The sequence below is a fragment of the Schistocerca serialis genome, chromosome 2 (genome assembly GCF_023864345.2).
Source record: "Schistocerca serialis cubense isolate TAMUIC-IGC-003099 chromosome 2, iqSchSeri2.2, whole genome shotgun sequence".
Lineage (NCBI taxonomy): Eukaryota > Metazoa > Arthropoda > Insecta > Orthoptera > Acrididae > Schistocerca > Schistocerca serialis.
The window spans coordinates 406,351,741-406,375,615 of NC_064639.1; the positions used below are offsets into that span (position 1 = coordinate 406,351,741).

General features: G+C 41.4%; 1 protein-coding gene and 2 non-coding genes across 6 annotated transcripts in view; 2 read left to right on the plus strand and 1 right to left on the minus strand.

Annotated features, from left to right (window-relative positions):
• Positions 1-23,875, plus strand: part of LOC126457242 (cytohesin-1) — a 210,360-nt gene that overhangs the window by 157,449 nt on the left and 29,036 nt on the right. For all 4 annotated transcript variants that reach the window (XM_050093387.1, XM_050093390.1, XM_050093389.1 and 1 more), the window contains one exon: positions 22,923-22,987. In XM_050093387.1, coding sequence (XP_049949344.1) covers positions 22,923-22,987 — 65 coding nt within the window. The remainder of the gene's footprint in view (positions 1-22,922; positions 22,988-23,875) is intronic.
• On the minus strand, positions 193-270 carry Trnat-ugu (transfer RNA threonine (anticodon UGU)). The gene has a single exon. It is a non-coding gene; the product is annotated as a tRNA-Thr (tRNA).
• Trnat-ugu (transfer RNA threonine (anticodon UGU)) lies at positions 538-612 on the plus strand. The gene has a single exon. It is a non-coding gene; the product is annotated as a tRNA-Thr (tRNA).

Genomic DNA, 23,875 nt, shown 5'->3' on the forward strand with positions numbered 1-23,875 from the left:
GTTTTGCAACAAATAAATCCGAACTCTTGGACTCACTTAGTGCACGTGTTGTAGTAAGACACAGTACGGCTGTTGTCGCAACGGCGTAGCTTGAAAAAGTATCGGCTCTTAATTCTTTTGAAATGATAATTAAATGGACACCCTAGCTGCAAACAGGCGTTGATGTACTTCATTGGGGACATGTTGAAAATGTGTGCCCGACCGGGACTCGAACCCGGGACCTCCTGCTTACATGGCAGGCGCTCTATCCATCTGAGCCACCGCGGGCACAGAGTTCCCCGTGAGATCTACATTCCCAACATACTACCGTCATATATAGTTAAAATATGGCTTCCCGGCCATTGACCTTCTTGTGCGAACGCACACGCTATGCCCGAACTCGTACAGGACTTGGTAGATTAATCTGCCACGAATAATGAGTATGATGGGCAAACATCTATTAGGCGCCTACGAATGTAGTGGTGTGGGCATGTTGGGAATGTGGATCTCACGGGAAGCGTGCAAGGGATAAGTCCCTGCAGACGCACTATCCTCTGTGCCCGCGGTGGCTCAGATGGATAGAGCGTCTGCCATGTAAGCAGGAGATCCCGGGTTCGAGTCCCGGTCGGGGCGCACATTTTCAACATGTCCCCAATGAAGTACATCAACGCCTGTTTGCAGCTAGGGTGTCCATTTAATTATCATTTCATTTCTAGCAAAGCTGCATGGTCATCCACGGTAACTCTTCTATCGGGAACAGATACTACCGTCATATATACTTAATTCTTTTGTTCGGCATCTGGGACGAAAGCTTAATGCTCATTGTGTAGTCAATAAAATATTGAACTATGAGCATGCTAGGAAAAAAGTGAGAGTTGCAAAACGAACTCGTGTTACTAGCAAAGAAATGCTAAACAGATTCAAATAGAGCACAGGATTAAGGGAGCAGCATTCTGTGGGGCTTAAAGAAGTTTTGCATTCCTAACAGTCACCACCAGTCATTTTTGCAAACTTAATTGTCTCAGTTGTCTTAATTGTCTACTTGGCTATGTAGATGTCGAACAGCAGATGATACAAGGTAAAATAATAAATTTTATCATTCGAAAAGCTTCTACAGAAGACTAGAGAATACCCAACAGTAATAAGTATAATAAAATTACGTTAGTACGTTTTGTAGTGGTAGGGTATTAGTTCCTTCTCACATTAATTTACACAATTTGTTGTAATGCGATTAAGTCTTCTTACAATATCAGTGTTTTGCAGATTCCGCGAATTCCCATGCTTCATGGATATAAAGCTTTAAGAAATCCCTCATTAGTAGCATGCGATCGCAACCTGTTTAAATATCTATTGGCAGCCGTACTGTCGGCCAGTAAGATTGTCTAAATTTGCAGCTGAACTCCATACTGTTGCTAGCAGATATTTTGTTGGTTTGAAGCCAGTGGTATCTTAGGTCATGTCAAGTGGCTGAAAAGAAAAGCAGGCGTAGCACACAGTCTTAATGTGCTCGTTAAAGTGTCTCTGGCTTCTTCGTTCCTGCTACCTAACAAGAATAAGCTACTGGTAATGGTCAGATACTGATTTGCTTTCAAAGAATTGCCTAGATACGTAAGTGCTGCTGTTCTTGAAGTGAAATGAAAAATCTTATTTGCTTGGTTACAAATGTGCTAATTTGAGTTTATAAGAATGTTAAAACATACACGAATCAATTTGAGTCGGAGTCCAGTGCGAAGCAGAGAAGTTTCAGGAACGTTAAGATTTTACTGGGCTCTATAATAGCATGTTTGTTGTGCGGGAAACGAGGATACGTTAGTCCACTTTTCGAATCGGCTCTCAAGATTTTTAAGACAATGTCGCTCTCGTAGAGTGTGTCTGACGTCTAGTAACATGGCACTGGCTATCGTGATCTTGGTACGTTGCGTTATCTACGCGAGGACAGTGAACTATGTCTGATTCCCCATAAAAAATTCTAGTAAAGTGGCCATTGCGAATGCATAAAACACACTATTCTGAACACATAAGAGAAGCTGTATCAGAAATGCAGTTCCTTTTCAGAAAACGGCTTATGCGTTGTGGCGTACCTGTCTAGGCATTTTTCAGTTTGTGTAAGAGCGTAGATTTTGAATTATTTTTGACATCCCAAGAGCGAAGACATTCATTAAAAGTTCTTTCAATTAATTACAAATGATATAAAGTTATAGGTGCCGATGAAAGTAATCAGCACAAGCTTGCTGCTCGCGGGCAAAACTGCTTTAATCCTTCTTCCCACTCCTGTCTCCAAAATTCACTTCTCACTGTTTCTCAGACTAAAATACACAATTTCGCCAATAGTACAATCTCTCCCTGCCTCTGACGCGAGTCCAACATACAGTATACATACGGAAAGAACTAGACACTATGCCGATGACTTGGAGTGCAGAGAGCATACATCACTACCGATACACTCGATAACCTACGTGTGTTGCACTTCTATCTTCTCATTGTTTAGAAATGTGCTAGTACAGGAATCTGCAATTGCGCGAATGGCGAAGAAATGTGATCGGTTCATTTATCAGTGCTGTACTGCAAATTACAGCGAACAATTTGCACATTTCCTAAAAGTCAAGATGTCAGTTAATGACGAACTGCAAAAACTTCTGATATCGTAAAACGTATGTAATACCTTAATGCGCATTCGACAAGGTTGCTCTTATGGGCGTCGGTCCCAACTGAAACGCAAAGTTTTTTGACACAAAGAAAACTGCACTGTAATGAGCAGCTCGTACGGCGGGCTGTCACCTTCGTAAGTAACGCAACTGTTTATAGCGGAAGTCAGGCCACTTACCACGCAGTTAACAGCAGTGGGGCAATGAATCACGTCGCCAGGCGGGCACGCAGCCGCCAAAAATCTGAGACCAGCACAGCAGACAGCGTTAATTAGGTGAAATTAGGTCGCGGCTGTCTCGGATGTTTTCTCCAGCTATCACCATGGTTAAAGAGAGATCCTCCCTGGAGATGAAATTGAGTAATCTAGAAATCCACTAAAAATAGCAGTTCCGTTAAAACGTTTGTTTCGTAGGAAATGAAGTGATCGAATGGCATTGGTCGGGAAACCTTCGTCTTAGGTTGTTCGGGGACCTGTGCAGGTATATTTCACGCCACTTAGGCAACTTCCACGTCTTCGTGATGAGATGTAAATGATTGACAAAACAAAAACCCAGTACCTGTACCAAGAAAACTGACCCGGCCGGGTATCGAACCCAGGACCTCGCGATCTATGGCAACGCCTCTCTCCAGTAGGTCACGAGCTGCGGACTGTCAGTAGGAAAGATACTTTCAGATTTTGGACGTAGTCCAATAATATTCGCTTTGACGATCTTCATGTCGTCCAAATGAAAATTCGATGTCTCGTAATGATGATAAAGATTCTACGAAATCTTTACACAATTCAGTCTGCAAATTGTAGGTCTGTCAAACATCTTAGACGACTTTATATAGAGATTTACTGATACAGCAGGATAGAACAATCAGCAGCTAAATTTTCAGCGCCCCAACGAAGAAAATAGCAAATGATTAAGAATAGCTCAAGGGAACGTTATTATTTTGTTCACCAACTCATACTAGCTCGCATTAACAGTACAGGGTGTCCAAAATGTTTAGGTACATGTAATTGGGAGTAAATGTTAAGGAGAAAGGCATGGTTACTGAGTCACCGTAAATGTAGACGAACACCACATCCCGAGAGCAGGCTGGTCACTTCGCAGGATCTTATCACACGCTGCATATTCCAGTCATCGGCGTATTGTTGACAGTTTCGTCATCCATACCAAGAGTGTCTTTATTCCAGCGTAAGCGTACATGGTGGACTTTGTTGTGATGCTCTCCATGTGTCGCGTTGATTGGTTAACCTCGTATTAGCAGAAATTCCTGTGTTAAAGTAGTGTCAAGAGTCCTACATGCTATCACCTGTCTGCGTGGACGTTCGTCACTGGCCCATAATAATTGTTAGTAACTTCATTATGTTATCGAATCACAGGTTTCGCCTCTAGTAACTGTTATAGAAATCTGGGAGCTGTTGTTGTTGTTGTTGTTGTTGTTGTTGTTATCGTCTTCAGTCCTGAGACTGGTTTGATGCAGCTCTCCATGCTATTCTATCCTGTGCAAGATTCTTCATCTCCCAATACCTACTGCAACCTCCATCCCTCTGAATCTGCTTAGTGTATTCATCTCTTGGTCTCCCCCTACGATTTTTACCCTCCACGCTCCCCTCTAATACTAAATTGGTGATCCCTTGATGCCTCAGAACATGTCCTACCAACCGATCCCTTCTTCTGGTCAAGTTGTGCCACAAACTTCTCTTCTCCCCAATCCTATTCAATACTTCATTAGTTATGTGATCTACCCATCTAATCTTCAGCATTCTTCTGTAGCACCACATTTCGAAAGCTTCTATTCTCTTCTTGTCCAAACTATTTACCGTCCATGTTTCACTTCCATAGATTGCTACACTCCATACAAATACTTTCAGAAACGACTTCCTGACACTTAAATCTATACTCGATGTTAGCAAATTTCTCTTCTTCAGAAACGCTTTCCTTGCCATTGCCAGTCTAAATCTGGGAGCTATGAAGGAATAATTGTCGCAATGAACTGCCGGCTTATTCACGTTCGTAAATTCTCCAGAAGTCGCCATGTAATGCACGAGTCGCCAATGTAACTAGTTAGCAAGCAGAAAAACCGTCCTTCTGTATATGCAAAAGGCAAAATGTCTTCCTCGCGCCCTAAACTGTTTCACCGGTACACGCACTGTATAGCTTAGTCCGTTGGGCGAGTCAAAGGAGATGAGAATATCACTGAGCGTTTTGCCTGATCTCGCCTAATACATTTTACGAAATTGTAAAAAAGTTATCCACGTTCAGTCATGACTTCAAAATATCTGAAACTAATACTGTATTGTGAGAAACTAAAGTCACGTACCATCACCACCACTACACAAACTGAAGGTTGCTGTTCTGGAAGAAATAGTTCGACCACATGATCGTGTTCACATGAATGAATGAAATTGTAGATAATGGACGTAAAGAGGAATGTAACACGTGTTCCGGTAACTGTAACTCACAAAAATGAACTGAAAAGTACGAAAAATTATCCATCTGCAATCTTTGTTTACTTGATCCAGCCACTCTAGTTTGGATTTCTCAATGATCCCCCAAACCATTCGAGGCGAGCATCGAGATTATTCCTACTAATCGGGCATAACCGAGGATTTACCCTTTTGCTCGAACAGTATTAAAGTTTCCAAAATAAAGTAAAATGGTGTTACTGTATTTTTCAGGGTTCTGTCCGCACACTATATTGCAGTAAGATAATTAATTTTTGGTTCTAATTTTCCGATGAGTGGTTAATTACTGTTGTCCCGAAAAGATATTACCGGTGGACCATTTGTGCGTTGGCTTAACGCAGGCAGAAGAGCGACCGGCGGGGCGGTAGCACGTGTGCAAAAAGCAGCCTCCCGCGCGCCGCGCGTTTTTTGCGGCGGTGTCCGGAGATAGCGAGCGGCTGCAGCCGCGCAAAGCAAATGTCGCCAGGACGCCGAGCGTTGTGATTCACCCGCCTCACTCCGCCTTCCTTGCCTATGGTAACGGTCACACAAGCCTTACTCATGTACCACCACTTTATCACAGTGGTTCCAATGTAGGCAAGAGCGCCCACCATACCCCGGGGGTGGGATGCAAAGGGAATCTGCAAACCCACACTCCCCCCCCCCCCCCCGCCCCCCTCACCACCCTCCCCGCGAGCTTCTCAGGCAAGGAAAACTATAGTGTAGTCTGGTGTTTTTCTGTCAAGAAATTAATTTAAAAGTAAGCATTAGGCAGGTTTTTTAACAGGCTGCGAACAGGAACTTTTTAGGTCTACTTAAGTTTCCATACGTTTTCCAAAATATTAAAAATACTCCATACCCCAGGTCTGTCGTCGCCCGCCCCCCCCCCCCCCCCCCTATATCTCTCTCTCTCTCTCTCTCTCTCTCTCTCTCTCTCTCTCTCTCTCTCTCTCACACACACACACACATTTCGGACGTCAGGAGCATTGGAGTCACCAGTCAACAGTAGAACGTTGTTTACGTCGGGTGACATTCATAATAGTTTCGGGATTTGAGTCCTTGTATCCGTATACCAGAAGACACCGTTCCTTGCATGTTATAGCATCCGTGATATCCGTACCCTAGTTGAATCTGTTCAGTGCTGTAACAAAAATATTCTGTGCGTTTTTCCTTCTCGACACACATTATCCATGTGTACGTTGCAGTTCTGGTAACATTACTCGCACTACTGCGAAGAGCTTAGAGATCCACACACCTTACGACCAGGCATGTCAAAGAATGTTATTTCTTTGTTTTATATGAATACGAAACATTACTCATTGAATCGTTTTAAACTCTTAGAACGCCGTATCTCATGTTTACTCATCAGCCTTTGGCGAGGGGCAGATTCCTATGTCTCTTGCCAAAAATGTCACTTTCCTGCCGGTCGAGCGGGGTTGTTACGGTCTTACAAACACGCTAAATTCCTTCTACACCATTTAAACATCTCAAACATGAAATACAACTGACGGGCAAGAACAGCTTACTTATGCCTAGTTGGTTCTGTCATTTGTTTATACGTAACATTTCCCCAGAATTTCCCCAAGAAACTGAAGTTCTCAATTTGTCGTTCTATATATCTCGTTTTTAAAGGTGAAAGGCGCACAGACGGGGATTTATTTCTTTACTATTTATTTATTTATTCATTACATACCAGTTTTCAACTAATTATGGTAGCTACAGCTTTCAGAGAAAGCAAACCTTGCGAGCTACATATTAGCCAATGACACAGTCTTAAACAGGAAAAATAAAGATCTCTTAACCTGTGTTGTATTGTTATTTTTAGAAATCTTAACTTACAAATGCTTATTTACTAAGACTGTAGATGTTTGGTACCGATATAAATGCAACTAGTTAGCCTTGACATATTATGTGACGTATTTCTAACACAGTGTTAGACAAGATATGTAAATGGCACTTGCTGCCTATAATACGAGGAAAGACACTGTGCAGTTGCCTGATACCGTGATTTCTGTGTTTTTATTTGCTTTCTACTATGCCTGTCATTGCACAATTTGCTATTTAGTTCTTTGCAATGAGCCAAAAATGTCTAAGTTAGACCATAGATCTACATCTACATCCATACTGCGCAAGCCACCTGACGGTGTGTGGCGGAGGGTACCCTGAGTACCTCTATTGGTTCTCCCTTCTATTCCAGTCTCGTATTGTTCGTGGAAAGGAGGATTGTCGGTATGCTTCTGTGTGGGCTCTAATCTCTCTGATTTTATCCTCATGGTCTCTTCGCGAGATATACGTAGGAGTGAGCAATATACTGCTTGACTCTTCGGTGAAGGTATGTTCTCGAAACTTTAACAAAAGCCCGTACCGAGCTACTGAGCGTCTCTCCTGCAGAGTCTTTCACTGGAGTTTATCATCTCCGTAACGCTTTCACGATTACTAAATGATCCTGTAACGAAGCGCGCTGCTCTCCGTTGGATCTTCTCTCTCTCTCTCTCTCTCCTATCAACCCTATGTGGTACGGATCCCACACTGCTGAGCAGTATTCAAGCGGTGGGCGAACAAGCGTACTGTAACCTACTTAGTTTGTTTTCAGATTGCATTTCCTTAGGATTCTTCCAATGAATCTGTCTGGCATCTGCTTTACCGACGATTAATTTTATATGGTCATTCCATTTTAAATCTCTCCTAATGCCTACTCCCAGATAATTTATGGAATTAACTGCTGACCTGCTATTTTGTAGCTAAATGATAAGGGATCTATCTTTCTACGTATTAGCAGCACATTACACTTGTCTACATTGAGATTGAATTGCCATTCCCTGCACCATGCGTCAATTCGCTGCAGATCCTCCTGCATTTCAGTACAATTTTCCATTGCCACAACCTCTCGACACACCACAGCATCATCTGCAAAAAGCCTCAGTGAACTTCCGATGTCATCCACAAGGTCATTTATGTATATTGTGAATAGCAACAGTCCTATGACACTCCCCTGCAGCACACCTGAAATCACTCTTACTTCGGAAGACTTCTCTCCATTAGGAATGACATGCTGCGTTCTGTTATCTAGGAACTCTTCAATCCAATCACACAATTGGTCTGATAGTCCATATGATCTTACTTTGTTCAGCAGTGGAAAAAATTGTTGGTTTTGTACTCTTCCAACCACAAAATGAGATGTCCTACAACGAAAATGAATGGGTTCATACTTTGTTCCATTTTAAATTATCGCAGCTTCTAAATATTCTGTAGATGTGGTTGTCCACACAGGGTGTATTGTTGTGTGGTCTGGCGCGCCACACACGCGCGCGCGCGCGCACAAAACTGGATGAGTCAGGACTTCCCAATTAAGTGGTATGTTTCCTGTATCACCAAACATTTAAGGCAAGGAGGAATGGTGGTGGAAAGGATACCGCTTTGTTTTAGCCATGGAAAGTAATGCATTTTACTTTAACCACGAATATTTATTCATAATTTTCGTATTTGCATACATTGAAATAACAAACATTAGTTTAATACAAATAAGTCCAAATAAATCGCAAAGGGAAAACTTGTTTGTGTAACCCTGCATAACAGCAGGTACAGTACCGGTTGGTCTTTTTCTCGCTGGCATGCGGCCGTAGTTTCCTCTTCGAATGCAGAATGTGTATTGGTAGTTTTTGGGAGAAGTTTCATCTAAACTTATGAGATTGTTGCTCTAGACCAGAAAATTTGAGTCACTCACTGACGTACATGAAAGCTAGAAGCCCCAGAAACACTGAAAATAAATCAAAAGACTAAAAATTTATACTTAGTTGATAATTAAACTTTGACCATAGAGAAAAGAGGACCACTTACTGTCGTGGGTCAATAATGGCGGCGCAACCCAGATTTTACAGGTGACCTCTGAAAAAGCGGGCGACTGGACAATGATTCTGGTTTGTGTGCAGGTCGGATATCAACTGCCGGCAAGGTATGTGGAACCGCCAACAATGGAATGACCAACAGAGGAAATGTCAGGGGGTGTAAAGTTTCACAGGTATCGAAAAAGGACGTCCACAATTCCGTTTGAGGGTTGAGGTGGTGGAAGCGGACTGGGCTATTGCGGTGCGCATCGGGGACGGGCCGAGCTGGCGGCCGTCCCGCGTGTCGGAATGCCGACCATTGTGTGCGTCGCGTGCGCAGGCATGTGGCGCCGCCGCCATCACCACACCACACGCAGACAGAAAGAAGCTCTGCCTGGCTGGCTGGCCACTGACTCACGCGCGACTGCGAGGCGCAATATCTGCAGTCCGCAGAGAGCCGCCGCGACGCGCCGTCTCAACCGCTCCTCGCTTTCGTGTTGCGCCCATCGCGTCGCTTAGAACACGCTGGTTTCATCTCGTTCGGATGCCGTCGTCCCCTTCTCTTTTGGATACTAGCTCCTTCTCGCTTTTCTTGGATACTGTATTCTCTCTCTCCTTCGGAATCCTTCCTGGTCATGCTGACAAAGTTTTATGAATTTATTTCTAAAATTATAGACAGTGGAAATTAAAATGTCCTGTGGTGCCTCACCTGCTCCGTCGCCCTGTTTGACGTCGCTCCTGTAATCCCATTAGGATTTCTCCCTTCAAAGCGTAGATGTACATTGGTATAAAACTAATTTTTTGAGTTTGCGCTTTTACCAGCAGACGTCCATTTCTCTCCGTGCCATAAATATTTGTAGAAGTGTCCTGAGCCGCCAGTACATCCATAATGTGATTTCCCTAAATCTCTTCAGGCAAATGCCGAGATGGTTGCTTTGAAAGGGCACGGCCGACTTCCTTCCCCATCCTCCCTAACCCGCTGATCTCACTGTTTGGTCCTCTCACCCAAATCAACCAACCAACATCCATAATCGTTGTGGTGTTGATCTACTGACATGTTGGACCGTAAGCTTCCACTGGAATCAGACGGTCACTGTCAACCCCTAGTTAACCTGTGACAGCAGCTGCAAATCTAACAGTATTTATAGCTTCAATATCTGCTGTCACGACAGCGTACAAGAGTTAGCGGAGATACCTTGGTTGCTAGGCATAAATTTAGAAGAAAAACTCTGATGACAGATATAGAACAACATTAAAGAGGTATTCCAAATTATTAGCTGAATGCGGATTTAATGACATCAGCTGCAGAGGGTATCAGTGTATTACCCAAACGTGGCATGTGAATATATGTGCCGGACTGGGACTCGAACGCATATTTCCCGCTTGTCTTGAGCTGTCATCGTAACAGCTTCGACTGTCAGTTCACGTCTCTCAGCCCGACCCAAATCTCGGAATACCACAGTCCACGTCCTCATTTCGTAGTCTTACGTACGTCTCCCTTTAAGCTCATAAAATTCCTGGAATATTATTTCATACAGCTGTTATCGTCTAATCATATGTAAGCATTAACCCTTTTGAGTCCCACCAATATGAAAATTTATAATTTTAAAATTTTTCATACAATCAACCTTTATCATGGTAAGCAACGAATGTAAGAAGAAACTGGCAAATTTGTAACCACTAGGACCTACACTTCTAAACTACTTATAATCGCATGTGATAGATTATAGAATCCGCATTTTCCGTAGACACAATCCCACATCTCCAAACTTACATGAACTCATAATTCCAAAGACATATTAGTCCTAAATAACAAGCAAAAATGGGCCGAAAATTTAATAAATTCTTTTTCCAAACTTATACTGCCCCAGTGGTTCCATTTCGGAACCACCCATAAAAACAGTAATACAAACTCGAATGTACGTCACAATAAATTTAGACACATTTACTTTCACTGTGAATTATTTCCTCAATATGGCCACTATGAAAACAAACGCATGTCACAAACTCCTACAAGCAAGTTACAAAATCTCCGCTCAGATTGTTTTGAATGCTATAGATGGCTGTTACAATGCACAACATTCGTGGAAGTATCTGTGTTCTATTAGATGTCTTGCAACAGTATCAATGGTTACGCTAAAGACACTGCTTCAAAAAAAAAAAAAAAAAATTACCAGGTTCGTCGTTAGATTCAGTGTAGGACATTTACTACACCGTAATCTGATCATTGCAAAGCAGTGTGACCAAAGATAAATAGTACAGTAGTTAAACTTTTCAAACTCCTTTATTTTTAGAAAATTCACCGCTTCAGCGATGACGCAAATACTTTCGAATGTTGTCCAGTTAATCTGTAACAGGATCGTTAATTTCATTGAGCCTGTTCAGAAAGTCATTCTAATTTAGAAAATGATTACGGTGCAGAAATCAAAGACGTCTGTAGAAATGAAGATTAAGGTACGAGGTAGGTCTGTTGCGTGTAGAGGACGTGCCAAATTACGTAATTATAATCATAAATCACAAAATTAACGCGAGTTGCATGTGTGGTTGCAGTCTCGTGAAGCAAGATAATTTCGAAAGTACCCCTTGTCCGGCTACTTTGTCATTACGCAGCTCTTCACATGGTTTACATAATGCTCCCTCCTAGTGTCACACAGTTTGATCAGCTACCGACTACATTTAAGATATATATCACTCATTGATAATGTATAATGCGCGTTTCCTCCTATTTGTTTCGTGATCGTCTTTGGTTAATAGCCGCGCTAATTGTGAACCATCAGGAGACACATTCAACACTTGGATTGGTATACTCAACAGTAGTGGTGTGTGTGTGTGTGTGTGTGTGTGTGTGTGTGTGTGTGTGTGTGTGTGTGTGTGTGTTAGGGGGTCAGTATTTTCTAGCTTCACATAGTGGTTCTCTCTTGAGTCTCATTCCACCGCCTGATACCTGACGAAAGGGTGCTCTGTTACTTGAATACCAGAAGATTGACGCCCCCCCCCCCCCCCCCCCCACCTTCCTATATTGAACTACGTATTCCCTGCGGAGCAAAAAAGATGAAGACATCTCACTCTTGTCACAGCCATGATTATTACTGAAAATGAAATCAATGACATCGATGAATGAAAACGCCGTTGGCAACAAAACTGTCCTCCATGATGCCAGGGACTGCCCTGCATCCGGGGGAAACCATCTGGACTTGACTAGCAATTTGGACTATCCTGGACCACATCCGAACGGACCGTAGAAAATAGCCACATTCTTTTTACAAGCAGGGCAAATTTTCGTCTCCATCTTGTGACTACTGCGAAACGACAGTCAATTGCTGATGTATCATGTCCCGTGAGCGAGTGCAAGTCTCGTTTAGAATATTACCTGACAGTGACGAGTGTGCAGTAAACTATCAAGATGTTGATATTCGCCTATAGTTAATTTTGTTGTACCATGCTGGAGAACTATGTTTAAATATTTATATGTAGTAGTTTAATAATATTTGTCGCTATTCTCCTGATTCCGAACCTCTTGATGTATGCCATACGATAAGTAAATAAAATATATCCAACGAGAGTATGGTAATTTAATGAAACACCACCACTTTGAACCTTCTTCCTACTCTACAACATTTATGTGTACTCGTAGAAAATTTCTTAGAGGTGATTTCACGCTCTGATATAATACCCAATTAAGGATGCTAGCATTTACACTGGCCAGATACTTATGCGAAGATCCCTTTAATATGTGGAGTAATGTAATATTTGCTTGTGACTTAAGTGCAAAGATACTTCCGCAGTAGTTCCTCAAAATCTTCAACCTCTGTGTGGTCTTCCGTTCCTGTGCTGTTGGTTGCGATCCGTTCTTACACCAAAATATTAAAAATAGGTGTCTAGATTTACGTTTGTATCATAGAAGTTTTAAACAGTGCTCAGCCACTTGTCACTTGAACACGAGTTTTTCATATCCAGAGGCTAACTTGGCGGCTTAGTTAGCAAGTGATGGAGCCGCAAGAAACTAATAGTTTGCAAAGTGTCGTCACAGCCAAGTGTAGACAGGTTTTTAATGAATGCTTTGCCAGTCTGTAGTTCCTACTGATTACCTCAGTGATATCACATAAGTTGGTACCGAATAGTGTTGACTGTTCAGAGCCCGTCCGGTATAGACCTTACATGGTTCAAATGTACTAACGTTACATCAGTCGCATGTATTACTTGCTCTTGGTGGCTCATAGGGTGTGGAGCCTGTATTACACTGTAAAAATTGTGAAATATTTTTGGAAGACGTTTTGTAAAATACTTGACCCTATACTGGGGTACTTCATCGTAAGTTAGTGTGGTCCCGGCTTTTATAAGAGATTTGTCAAAGCTTTGATAGTCTAATACGGGCCTCAGAGGAAAGTTGGATCCGGTCTGATGATGTAGTAGCTCGCCTCGCTATGAAAGTACTCCGTGTTTAGTAACATTGTCATAGGATACCTCACCTGAATAGGCGCATCGGAATTCGTACCTTGTTCGGCCCAGCTGCCTGCGCAGCTTTCAAGGATTTCGTTCGTCTGTGGCCAAAGTTGATTATCGGAGGAGCTAATAGAACCAGCGACTATAGTGTTTTGAAAATCTGCCATTGTCGTTTCCTCTGAGTCAGTATGTACTGGAAGGATATTATGCATGTTACTAAGTTAGGCGTAATTGGTGTGGAAGTCTGTTCTGAAGTGTTCCTAGGGCCCGTGCCCTCGCCCCTGCCTTGTAGTCCTGCTGGACGTTACACAACAGGCTGGAACACACGCGATGGGAACATCGCGTTGTTTGTTACATAAACCCGGTAGTTCTCACCAAGGACCTGAATGGAAATCGATCCTGCTGCCTTATCGATTGGAAGCATTCCCGAGAAACTGACACGAACGGCGATGCCTGTGGACTGTAAAGCTGCAGGCTAGGAACAAAGGACCGAGATGCGTAGGAATACTGTTTACTCAAGATTTTTCTGTATGTTTTTGTTACTCTAATTGTTTTGCGGAAGACATTTTCAAGAACTTTGAACAGGTTACATATTCTACTGTATAACACATTTCCCCACATACTGAAGTTTCACTGGCCAGATTTCCCTCTCAGCACACAATTGCTGTTCGAACCATGTGCTGCTGAATGTTAATGAAGATACCTTTGCATGTAGCCTTCGTGTTTTACGTAGTCATTGCATTTTCTTCGTGTATTACATAGTTAAACTGCACGTAATTAGCAAGAGTGGTGTAGTGGTCTATTCAGGTTAATGGTTTTCACTCTTATGACAGCAGAATTCAGCCACACTTGCTGATCTATGAAACCAGTTTTAGCTCCAGTCGGCACGATAGTTATGTTCACACATGTAACATTAAACATGAGTATTGTTTTGGAACGCAAAATAAATTCGTAATCCTTATTTGATATTGCCCATGTTTACTGTTACTGATTGCGTCCCGGTAATTATTTTCTTCAGAGGCTTATTAACCAACGTACGAGCACAATCTCTCTGGACGGGATTCTTTTTCCTGATGTCTTTTGGATTTGCAGTAGTATAAATGAAATGAGGTTGAATATTTAAAATGTCACCCCCGCGGCTCTTGCTTGAGAGTCGATAGGGCATACTCTCTCTCTTTGCTGAAGATAAAATATGCAGTAGGTCCGCTATACTTGGCTACATAACCCGGTTAAGGCTCCTAAGCACGAAAGGAATTACGGCTGCGGTCTTGAGTGATGAATATATGACAGTGTGGTGTCCTTGGAATTCTTCAGGCTCCCGGTCAGTAATACAGCGCAACCATTTCCCGTTATTATAGGTCATTCTAAGGCAGGTATCTCAGTAAGAGGTGGGTGGCCTGGAGCCACTTCATTTCGAAAGCAATTATCTTCTTTCCATTCGGAAATATCATTGGTTACGGAAACAATACGTACCTGCTTCAGTTTCGCCATTTCGCTCTTCATTCCTTCCACATCCACGGCGTATTTGCACTACGTTCCTGAACATTAGTAAAGATTTTATTAGTGACTTGAGAGCTGTCACGTTGGGCGACGATGTAAGAATATAGTTAAAGCTGTAGAATGCAATGGAAATAATTGAACGAAGAGGAAGAATTGGAGAAATGTTGATGTTCGTAAATGCATTGTGATGCACTTGTGAGAGTATAGCCAGGTACTTGTACTTGTACAGCGTAACGGTAGTTTCATATTTAATTACAAATGTAGCGGACATAACAGATTTTCGTTTATAGGATTGAGTGTGATGTACGGACTTCGCGCCACTCTGGGCAGCTTAACCTTTGCTTCTGCCAATGAATGAACAGCTGATTTTGAATCTTCTCTGAGCTCAAAACCATGTTACCTGAGACACCGACGGAGTTCACTTAAATGCATTCTGACTGAGCTATTGGATTACGAAAGGACAGTAAACATATCGCTTTGTGTTTTCTTGCCCCTAGACGGATTCCGATTCCGCGACTGTAGAAACCATGTGGTTTTGATGCGAAGAACTCGTTGAGCCATGTTCATAGCGCATTTTTATGCGGAAAGGAAGTTCCTTGGAGTTGTTAGAGGGCGGAACAGATGAAAATTTGAGGCAGCAAGATAGGTGAAAAAGAGGAGTGCGGAATAACTAACCTACCCATCGCCTGTATAGTGTTTTTTGTTAGCCTAGCAAAATGCGGGTGGGCGTTATCATGGTGTAGCATCACTTAACGCAGTCTTTCTGATCGTTGATCTTGGATTGCGTCTGAAAGACGTCCCAGTTGTTGACAATGTCAGCGGTGATGGTTGCACCTCGGGGAAACAATTCGTAGTGCACCGCACCCTAGCTATTCCACCAGGCGCATAACATTATCTTCCGTGGATCCGCCCTAGTCTGTACGGGGAGCTGCTGCTTTGTTTGAGCTCTGCCATTCCGTATTTTCCCTACGTTATCATAAAGACTCTATTTTTCGTCACCAGTAACGATACAGGATAGGATTGGTCGGGGTGTTGCTCACAACAAGCAGATGTACATATGCCGCCGCTGATTTTTGTAGTTTTTGGCTTAGAGCATGCGCTACCCATACACCCGATTTTTGAGCTCGCCGCACTGCATACAAATGTCGCAATGCTCACAGTTCATGGCATTTGCCAGTTCTCGAGTACACTGACATGCATAATTGTGGATTAATGCGTTTAAACTATCTTGATCAAACGCCTAAGATCTTCCTGACCGTGTCAAAACAATCCTCGTTGAACGGGACAACCATTTCCTTGCCGTGCTCTGCCCAGAGGCATTATCCCCATAGACGGCACAAATGGTTCCGGCTGCCTCCGCTGCTGTCATCCCTCTATTGTACTCAAACGGAAGAATATGTCGGAAATATTCAGACTTCTCCACTTGGCACTCCATTTACTAGCGTCCATAGCTCCACTTAGTGTCTCCAAATAACAAAATGAAAACTCAAATAGCAACAGAGAACTCCAAATAAAAAATTACTCGATAAACAAACACATATCAACCGTAATACCAACATGCAAAACAAAAACGCTACGAACTTATGCACCAACCTGATGGAAAGCATCCATGGATATTTTAAGTGTCTTATTCGGCAACTTTTGAATTTCCTTCTAGGGAAGATTCTGCTGCTGTTCTGCAAGTTCGTCAAAAATTTAAAATATATGGACGGACCTTCACCTCCTAAATGAGCATCTTAGCATTATTGATCAGCCGATTGCAGTTAACTAATGGATGCAGATGATATAACCTAGCAGTAGCCTGGGTTGATGCCTCAGTTATTTGCTTTCTTAACGATTACGGTCGATTTTCAGGTAAAGATACCGGTCATATCAGTTCCTGCCTATTGACAGATATTTGACTGTGGACTGGTCTCCTTATAGTGAACATAATAACTTTCTCGGATTTGTTTTTATTTTCTGACGTTGCATCCTTGTGTGGTTTCCTTTCGTGCTTTGAATGTTAATGACTTTAACTGAAATTATCAATTATGAACAGCATCATAGTACCCGTAAATGAAGATCCATGTAATGGACAAAAATGTGGATAGCATAGACAAAAGTCACTTTCAGATTAACAGCCGAAATTTGTCACGTTTGCACATTTAAAACTAGTGTCATCTTCCGGATATTGTAACTCTTGATTTCCAGCTTCCATGAACAATTTGGCATTTAGATTCTGCGAGTTGCAAGACACTATTGATTCATTGTTCTTTCGCCCAAACATGGGTTCAGCTCACTTAGCTAACTTCAGTTGATTTCAATTTTTTTTGTACCTTACATAAAGTTAGCTATAGCCTTGCCGATCGTGCTACAGAATATAGGGAAAAATACGCGTCCACTGAACCTAGCACGTACTGTGATTGTGGTGCATGTGTGAGTGAAAGAAAAACGGTGCCTTGAATAAGGCAGTTACGAGACCAGTTTCTCAAGTTTTCGCTACCGCGCCGCCTGAGCTGTCGCACCTTCGCTTTTGGAGCGGCGGATCGGCTATTGTGCTGCTGCTTTGTTATACACTGGACAACGCAGGAGGTCCCTGCAGGTGGGATGCTGACTCGCCATTAGCTGCGCTTGTTGATCTCACCAGGTACCCTCGCCTTACAGAACTCAACCTCATGAAAGCTGCACCTAGAAAACGTCACGCGGTGTCGCAACACCACGAAATCAAAACGACGTTCGGACATTAAGGAATTTTTTTGTAGATTAATTCTTGAGTGTAGATCGGTGGGTAAGTGGCAAAATGCAATTAAACAGGACCAGGATTCCACTCCAAATCGGATCTTTGTCAATTAGTTTGTTAATGTACAAATTCTAATTTGCACAGTGGTTCGGAGTCCACGTTAAATTCAGCGTCCCTTTACAACTGGTTGGTAAAGTCAAAATCTGAGGAAGACAGCGGGATTTTTAAAATTTTGACCATTGCTGTCAGTGTTAAACCAGTCTTCGAATTAAGTGTAGTATTCAGACGTCTTTACGATTGCATAAATGCTTAAAAATTCCAATCGCATTCTGTAAAATACCTCACGGCACAGTCGCCGGCCGCTGTTCTAGGTGCTTCAGTTGGAACAGTGTGACCGCTATGGTTCCAGGTTCGAATCCTGCCTAGGGCATGGATGTGTGTGATGTCCTTAGGTTAGTTAGAACTAATTAAACCTAAGTTCTGGGGGACTGATGACCTCAGATGTTAAGTCCCATAGTGCTCAGAGCCATTTGAACCACAATCAGTCAAAACAAAAGACCAGGAAGTAGATAAAAAGTTCGCCGCAAAGTCTCTAGATTTCCTTCCCTTTGCTGGCACTGTTTTGTTCGAGGTGGTCAGAATCCTCTGTGAATTTTAAAGTGCTGTTTCTCCATCCACCTGAGGTTGCAGACCTTCAGGGATCAATGAAGCCTCATTTGTTACTACAGAAAAGCGGAATGTAAGAAATGCCTTGCCAGTGTGGTGTTCCTTATATGGGCCGAACATGGGCTCCTTGGAAGAACGCCACAAACAATATAAATCTGCACCTGCCTTTTACAGCTAACAGTCTGTTATTGCTAAACACTGTATGCCCACTGAGAGTGGAGTATGATAAAACAAGTCTTCCTACAGCACCATCTTTCTGGGATTGCAGTACTGAAGAATCCTTGGAAATGTGGATGGCAGAGAATCTGACGAACCGTGATAGTGGGTACCAGCTAGATATTGTGAGCAACCAATCACTTCCACAATTTTCTATAAACGAAGATAACAGATATGATGAATGCGGGCGGCAATCCTGAGGACAGCTGAGTTCCACAATTCCAGCAGTGATAGTGCGCTGGTCAGTCCATCATCACGATCTTAATGCGTGTGCAGAATACTCTGAGCACGCTAATAAATTATAGAAGGGGGAAATCTTAGTCCCAGCACACAATACCCTGTCCAATAATCACAAAGCTGGTACTCTGCCGCACCACTACGTCCATACGCCACCTTCCGTGCACCTTTGGGTCTTTTATCCACCCTTTCCCAGTAGAACTTTAACCAACTTCAGTTAACCAGTGATGAAATCAGTTCTTTCCAGCCCTAATCACAATGCCCCACCTCACACCATCCTTCCAGTTTCCTTCCTCTCCCTCAATGACTTAGTCGTTATTTGTTGTACCACAAGACCCACCTCACACCATCCTTCCAGTTTCCTTCCTCTCCCTCAATGACTTAGTCGTTATTTGTTGTACCACAAGACCCTAAAGTCAGTACTGATCATTCCACCTCATAACATTTATCATTTTCATGTGCCACCAGCATCACTGTTATACCATAGGAGGATTATCATCAGTGATAGTTTTAACTATAATATAAAACCATCTAAAGTTTCGAAATATCTTAAAATTTGTCCACTAAAGAGTATGTAAAAAATCATTTATTTTCATCTGTTTTTTATGTACTTTAAAACTTCTATTAAATTTGTGAAACCTTTTTGCTGAAGAGCCGTTTCGTCCACTGCCACCCCATCCATGCATGGGGAATTGAAATAATGATAAACGAAAAGGTCTTTCTCAGCTTATTTGAAGGTGCCCAATTGAAATATCGTTGAATGCAGTAAACGAGGTCCAGCTGCAAGACCGATATATCTTTGAACATTTGATTCACTGGGAAATTTTTGAAATTTACGTACTGCAGCCTGAAAGATTAGCAAAAAAAGATGTTCAAAGTAGGAGAGATAAGCTTTTGAAACAGTATATACATAGTAGGAGCAGAAAATAGTAATTCGCAAAATGTGCATGAAAGATTTAAAGTTTTCGCTAGATCACGTCATCAAATCTGCAGTGAGTGCACAGTTTGTGATATTGCTCAAGTCATATCTTGCAGTTCATCTGCGCAAGCTGTTGGAGAATGTACACCTGCCATACATAAGGCGGCGTGTGGCTGTTCACATGGAGCTGATGCTTAGGTAGCTGGATAGCCTGCCATTGCAGTTGCAAAATGTTTCTCAGAGGCTTTAGGTATAAAATCTGATTTTAAGCAAAGAATGCTCTTGTATAAAAAGTTTTTCATTAGAGAGAAAATTGCTAGAGCAGAGGCAACACACATGTAGGATAAAAGAGTTTCAACCAGTAAGAATGTTAAAGGCCTTGATAAAACACAATTTGTGCTACAGGTTGATAAATATTGGTAATCTCTGAAAGTCTAGAAAAAATAATACCTGAAGAATATTGGATAAGACCTTTTTTGTTTGAAGCTGTAAATCCACATTGCAGTGGCAATTCCTATGTCATTGTACTTATTAGTAAAGAAATACCTTCATTGTCCATCTTTTGCTCCAGAACAGATTTTTGGTTGTATGCCACTGTCTAATATCGAACAAGATTATATGAGAAATTTGATGGCGAAGGGAAGGAGTGGGAGGGGGCCTGGCCTGAGCAGAGTGTGATTATACAGAATAATGAGAATGGTCGAAGTGTAGAGGTTGTTTTGCGGATTTGCTATAGTAGTAGTTAGTATTGTGATTTTTGACAGGTGCTAGTGAATAGTTCGACAAAAGGTGATGACCATGGATTCCCGTGTTTTGTTCGTAACACTCTGAAAACGAACCTTACAGGTGAGTCAGTAATCCTTAATGACCATGAATGAATCTTTTACTAATTGTACTCTTTGGCCATGTGATAAAAATCAGACATTGAACTAAACCATAAAGTGCAACATCTGTATACATAAAGTGAATCAATACTTAGGCGTTGTAGTAAACCAAGCAATATTCCTTCAGTAAAAATGTAATGTGGCCTCAAAATGCATCTTTCGTTCTAAGCAGAATATGTGCTATTTTGAAACTTCTTAGCTAACAAAAACTGTGTACTGCACAAGCACTTAAACTTCAATTGAATGGAAGTGTGCAAAGTAGTAGAAGGGTGCTATACTCACAGAATTGAAGCCGTGAGGGTAGGTCAGCGAGTTTAAAATGAAAGGTAAGGTTCTACACAAAGTTCAGACATGGCACACTTTTAAAATTGTCATGAACTTTACTAGATGACTTTCACAGACATTCTTCTGTGAAGAAATTGGGACATATTACTGCGAATGGAGAAGTTGCAAGGAAGTAACACTGTTGCTGCTATTCTTTCCCAAATATAACCACTCCACTCCCCCCCCAATCCCCCCCATTTTTGTACGAGAATTATTTTTTGTAGCAGAACAGTGCAGCACCATACTAACATTTAATTGCCTTTGAATAATGTTTAAGAGGGAAGAGTTTTGAGCATTAGTTGCAGATTAAATAAATTTGCCATTAAATCACAGTGAAGGATAAGAGAGATCTTCATAGATACAGTTGACTTTGAGTCGGTTTCCAGGGAAATAACTACTGTTGTTAGTGTTTCACAGCCTTCTGGATGGTGTATTCTTACCAATCTGAAACAATTTCTTTTGACTTCAGTGTGATACATACATAAAAAAAGTTGATGACATTGACTTACATCCATAAAACTTCCACAAAATGCCTTATGAAATGCAAGCTGTAGTCACATGCATAATTGAAGTTAAGCCTCAGTATAGTCAAATTTAATGTGCATGAGCCAGTGAAAAGAAATGTGATTTGATGAACCAATGAGTATTCATTGAAGGAAGAGAGAGGTTGAAAGAAGAGCTGAGCAGTTCATCACCAGGTGGCATAATGAGGCTATCACAGATACTTTCAACAAACAACTGAGTAGGTGCTAAAATAGACATCATGATTTCCCCCTCAGAAATAGTAGTATATTTACACTTTGTATAAAGTATTTTGTAATAACCTAAAGCGTGAAATTAGATAAGCTGAGATAATTTGGAGTTGAATTGGCAGTCTTCACATAAAGCCTTAGTGTGCGATACTGGCTAGTGGTGAGAGGGTCCACAGTAGCTTACTATGTACCCTTTACCACACTCAAAACAATGTTGATTGGATGTATAATGAGGATTTATTTTAGTAAAGACAGAGTTGTGTAACTGAATCCACTGGTGCTCCTCTGCACTTCTTCCTGTCGGAAGACGATTTCCGGGAAGTGAGATAACTTATCAAGCTTGCTGTGAGTCATTTTTGAGAACTATGTAACAAACATTCGGCATAATTGTAAGTGTGTGCTTATAATGTATTTTTATTTTAGGTTTTATTTTTTTCCAGTAATTCTCTGGATTTTGACAGTGCGTTAGGTAGCATAGGATCTCGTCCAGAGTGCACTGTAGCTATAGTTAACTGTGACATTAGACAGGTCAATTGTTGTTTGACCACGGGTAGAGGATAGATCTACATACAGATCATGCTGTTTTTGTAGATTTTAATATGGTGGTTTGTGAGTTCTTGATGAACATTGTATTACACCTGAGATGTGCAATTAATCACTGTTTCTCATAATGGTATATAAAAACACCTCGAAATGTGGACAGACAGCCTGGAAAATCCTGTGTGGGATTGAAAAGACATCAATGAATCGGTGTAATACATAAACAGTAAAATTTTGTGTAACTATAAAGTATGTACAGTACCATCTGCATATCTTCCACAGCAAATATTGATATTATTGGCTTTTTTACATTCTGTCCCTGTCATCCTCGAAATGGGTGTCGTGCTTCATTATTTGATATCAGTTACTGCATTTACAAACAAATGTTTGATAGTGACGTAGTTGAAAGCAAGAGGTTGTCACAGACAAGCAATGTAGTAGTCCGAAACTGCACATTCTTTAGTGTGTACTTGTAGTTGTCAGGCTATTTTGTGTAAGATCTAAAACGAAATTTTATAGTGTGTGGGTGTAAATGATAAATGTCAGCAGTTACTGATGTAGCAAATAATGAATCTCTCTCTTTCCTTCTTTTACAAAGCTTACTGCTAATTTTTTCAGTTAATACAACATCTGCCAGTGCACACTTTGTTAAGAATGTAGTAGGCCTAATTTCAGCTGTAAGAAAGAGCTAACCAAGTCAATGGGTATGCTTTTTTTGTGTTCGGGCATAGGTGGCTGTAGTTGAAGAGAGAGGATGTGATGATCAGTCCACATATTTTATAAACACAGTTTTTGAATAACCTGCTCAGTGACTTTTATTGTGTTGCTTTGTGTTTCAGCAACTGAAGGATGCCTTGGGTGAGGTTGTTGCAGAGATGGAAAACATGGATACTGCTGATGAGAGGTAAAGTAAAGTTTCACATTTACTTCTAAAACTTATGTATAAAAATTATTGCAAAAAAAGTGCCAAAAAATTAGTCTTACAATAAATTGGTTGAGGTGTCTTTTTTGACACATGAGGCACCACACCAAAATATTGATCTTCTTGGTTTCAACACCATGTGTATAAAAAAAAAGTTACAACACCTTGGTGACACATATTTATTTGGCCTAGTGAAAAATATATGCATTCATCTGAGGTTAACAGTTTATATAACCTTACAGTTTGAGAATGCTGTGGAGATTAGTCTGTGTATTTATGAAAGTATAATATGCTAACAGAGAACAAATGCCATTTTTCCTATTTTGTTAGAATGCCTATGTAAAACAATGCTCCCAAACTTCTGGATTTTCTGAAGAGTGGAATCTGAAGCCCTTCATGTGTATTAAGTTGAGGGAAGAGAAAATTATCTGGAGATAACAAATTTGGCAAATATGGTAAAACATTGGAATTTCCATTTGATACTCTGGCAATCCATTGCTGCCCAGGAAGTAGTTGGACACCATTTGTCTGTACTGGTGTGAAAAGTAGAAAACAAGCCTGCATTCTATGATGAGAAATGAAATAACAAGAACCTTCAGAAATGTACTTTTAGGTGAGACTATTGAAGAACAAATTGAGTAAAGAACAAAGATATCCTGCAGTGTATCAACAAGAACAATGTAAGAACCTAATGAATCCCAGAAAATGGTTGGACACACATTGATATCGGTTGTTGCTCAAAACAGCAGATGAAAGGTGTGGTGGAAGCAATTGGTCATAGATGATAAGCCTGCTTATGATTGTATAAAGGCAGATTTCTGACAGATGATGCAGCAGTTAGGCAGAAATGGAAGATGGCTGGCAAGCAAG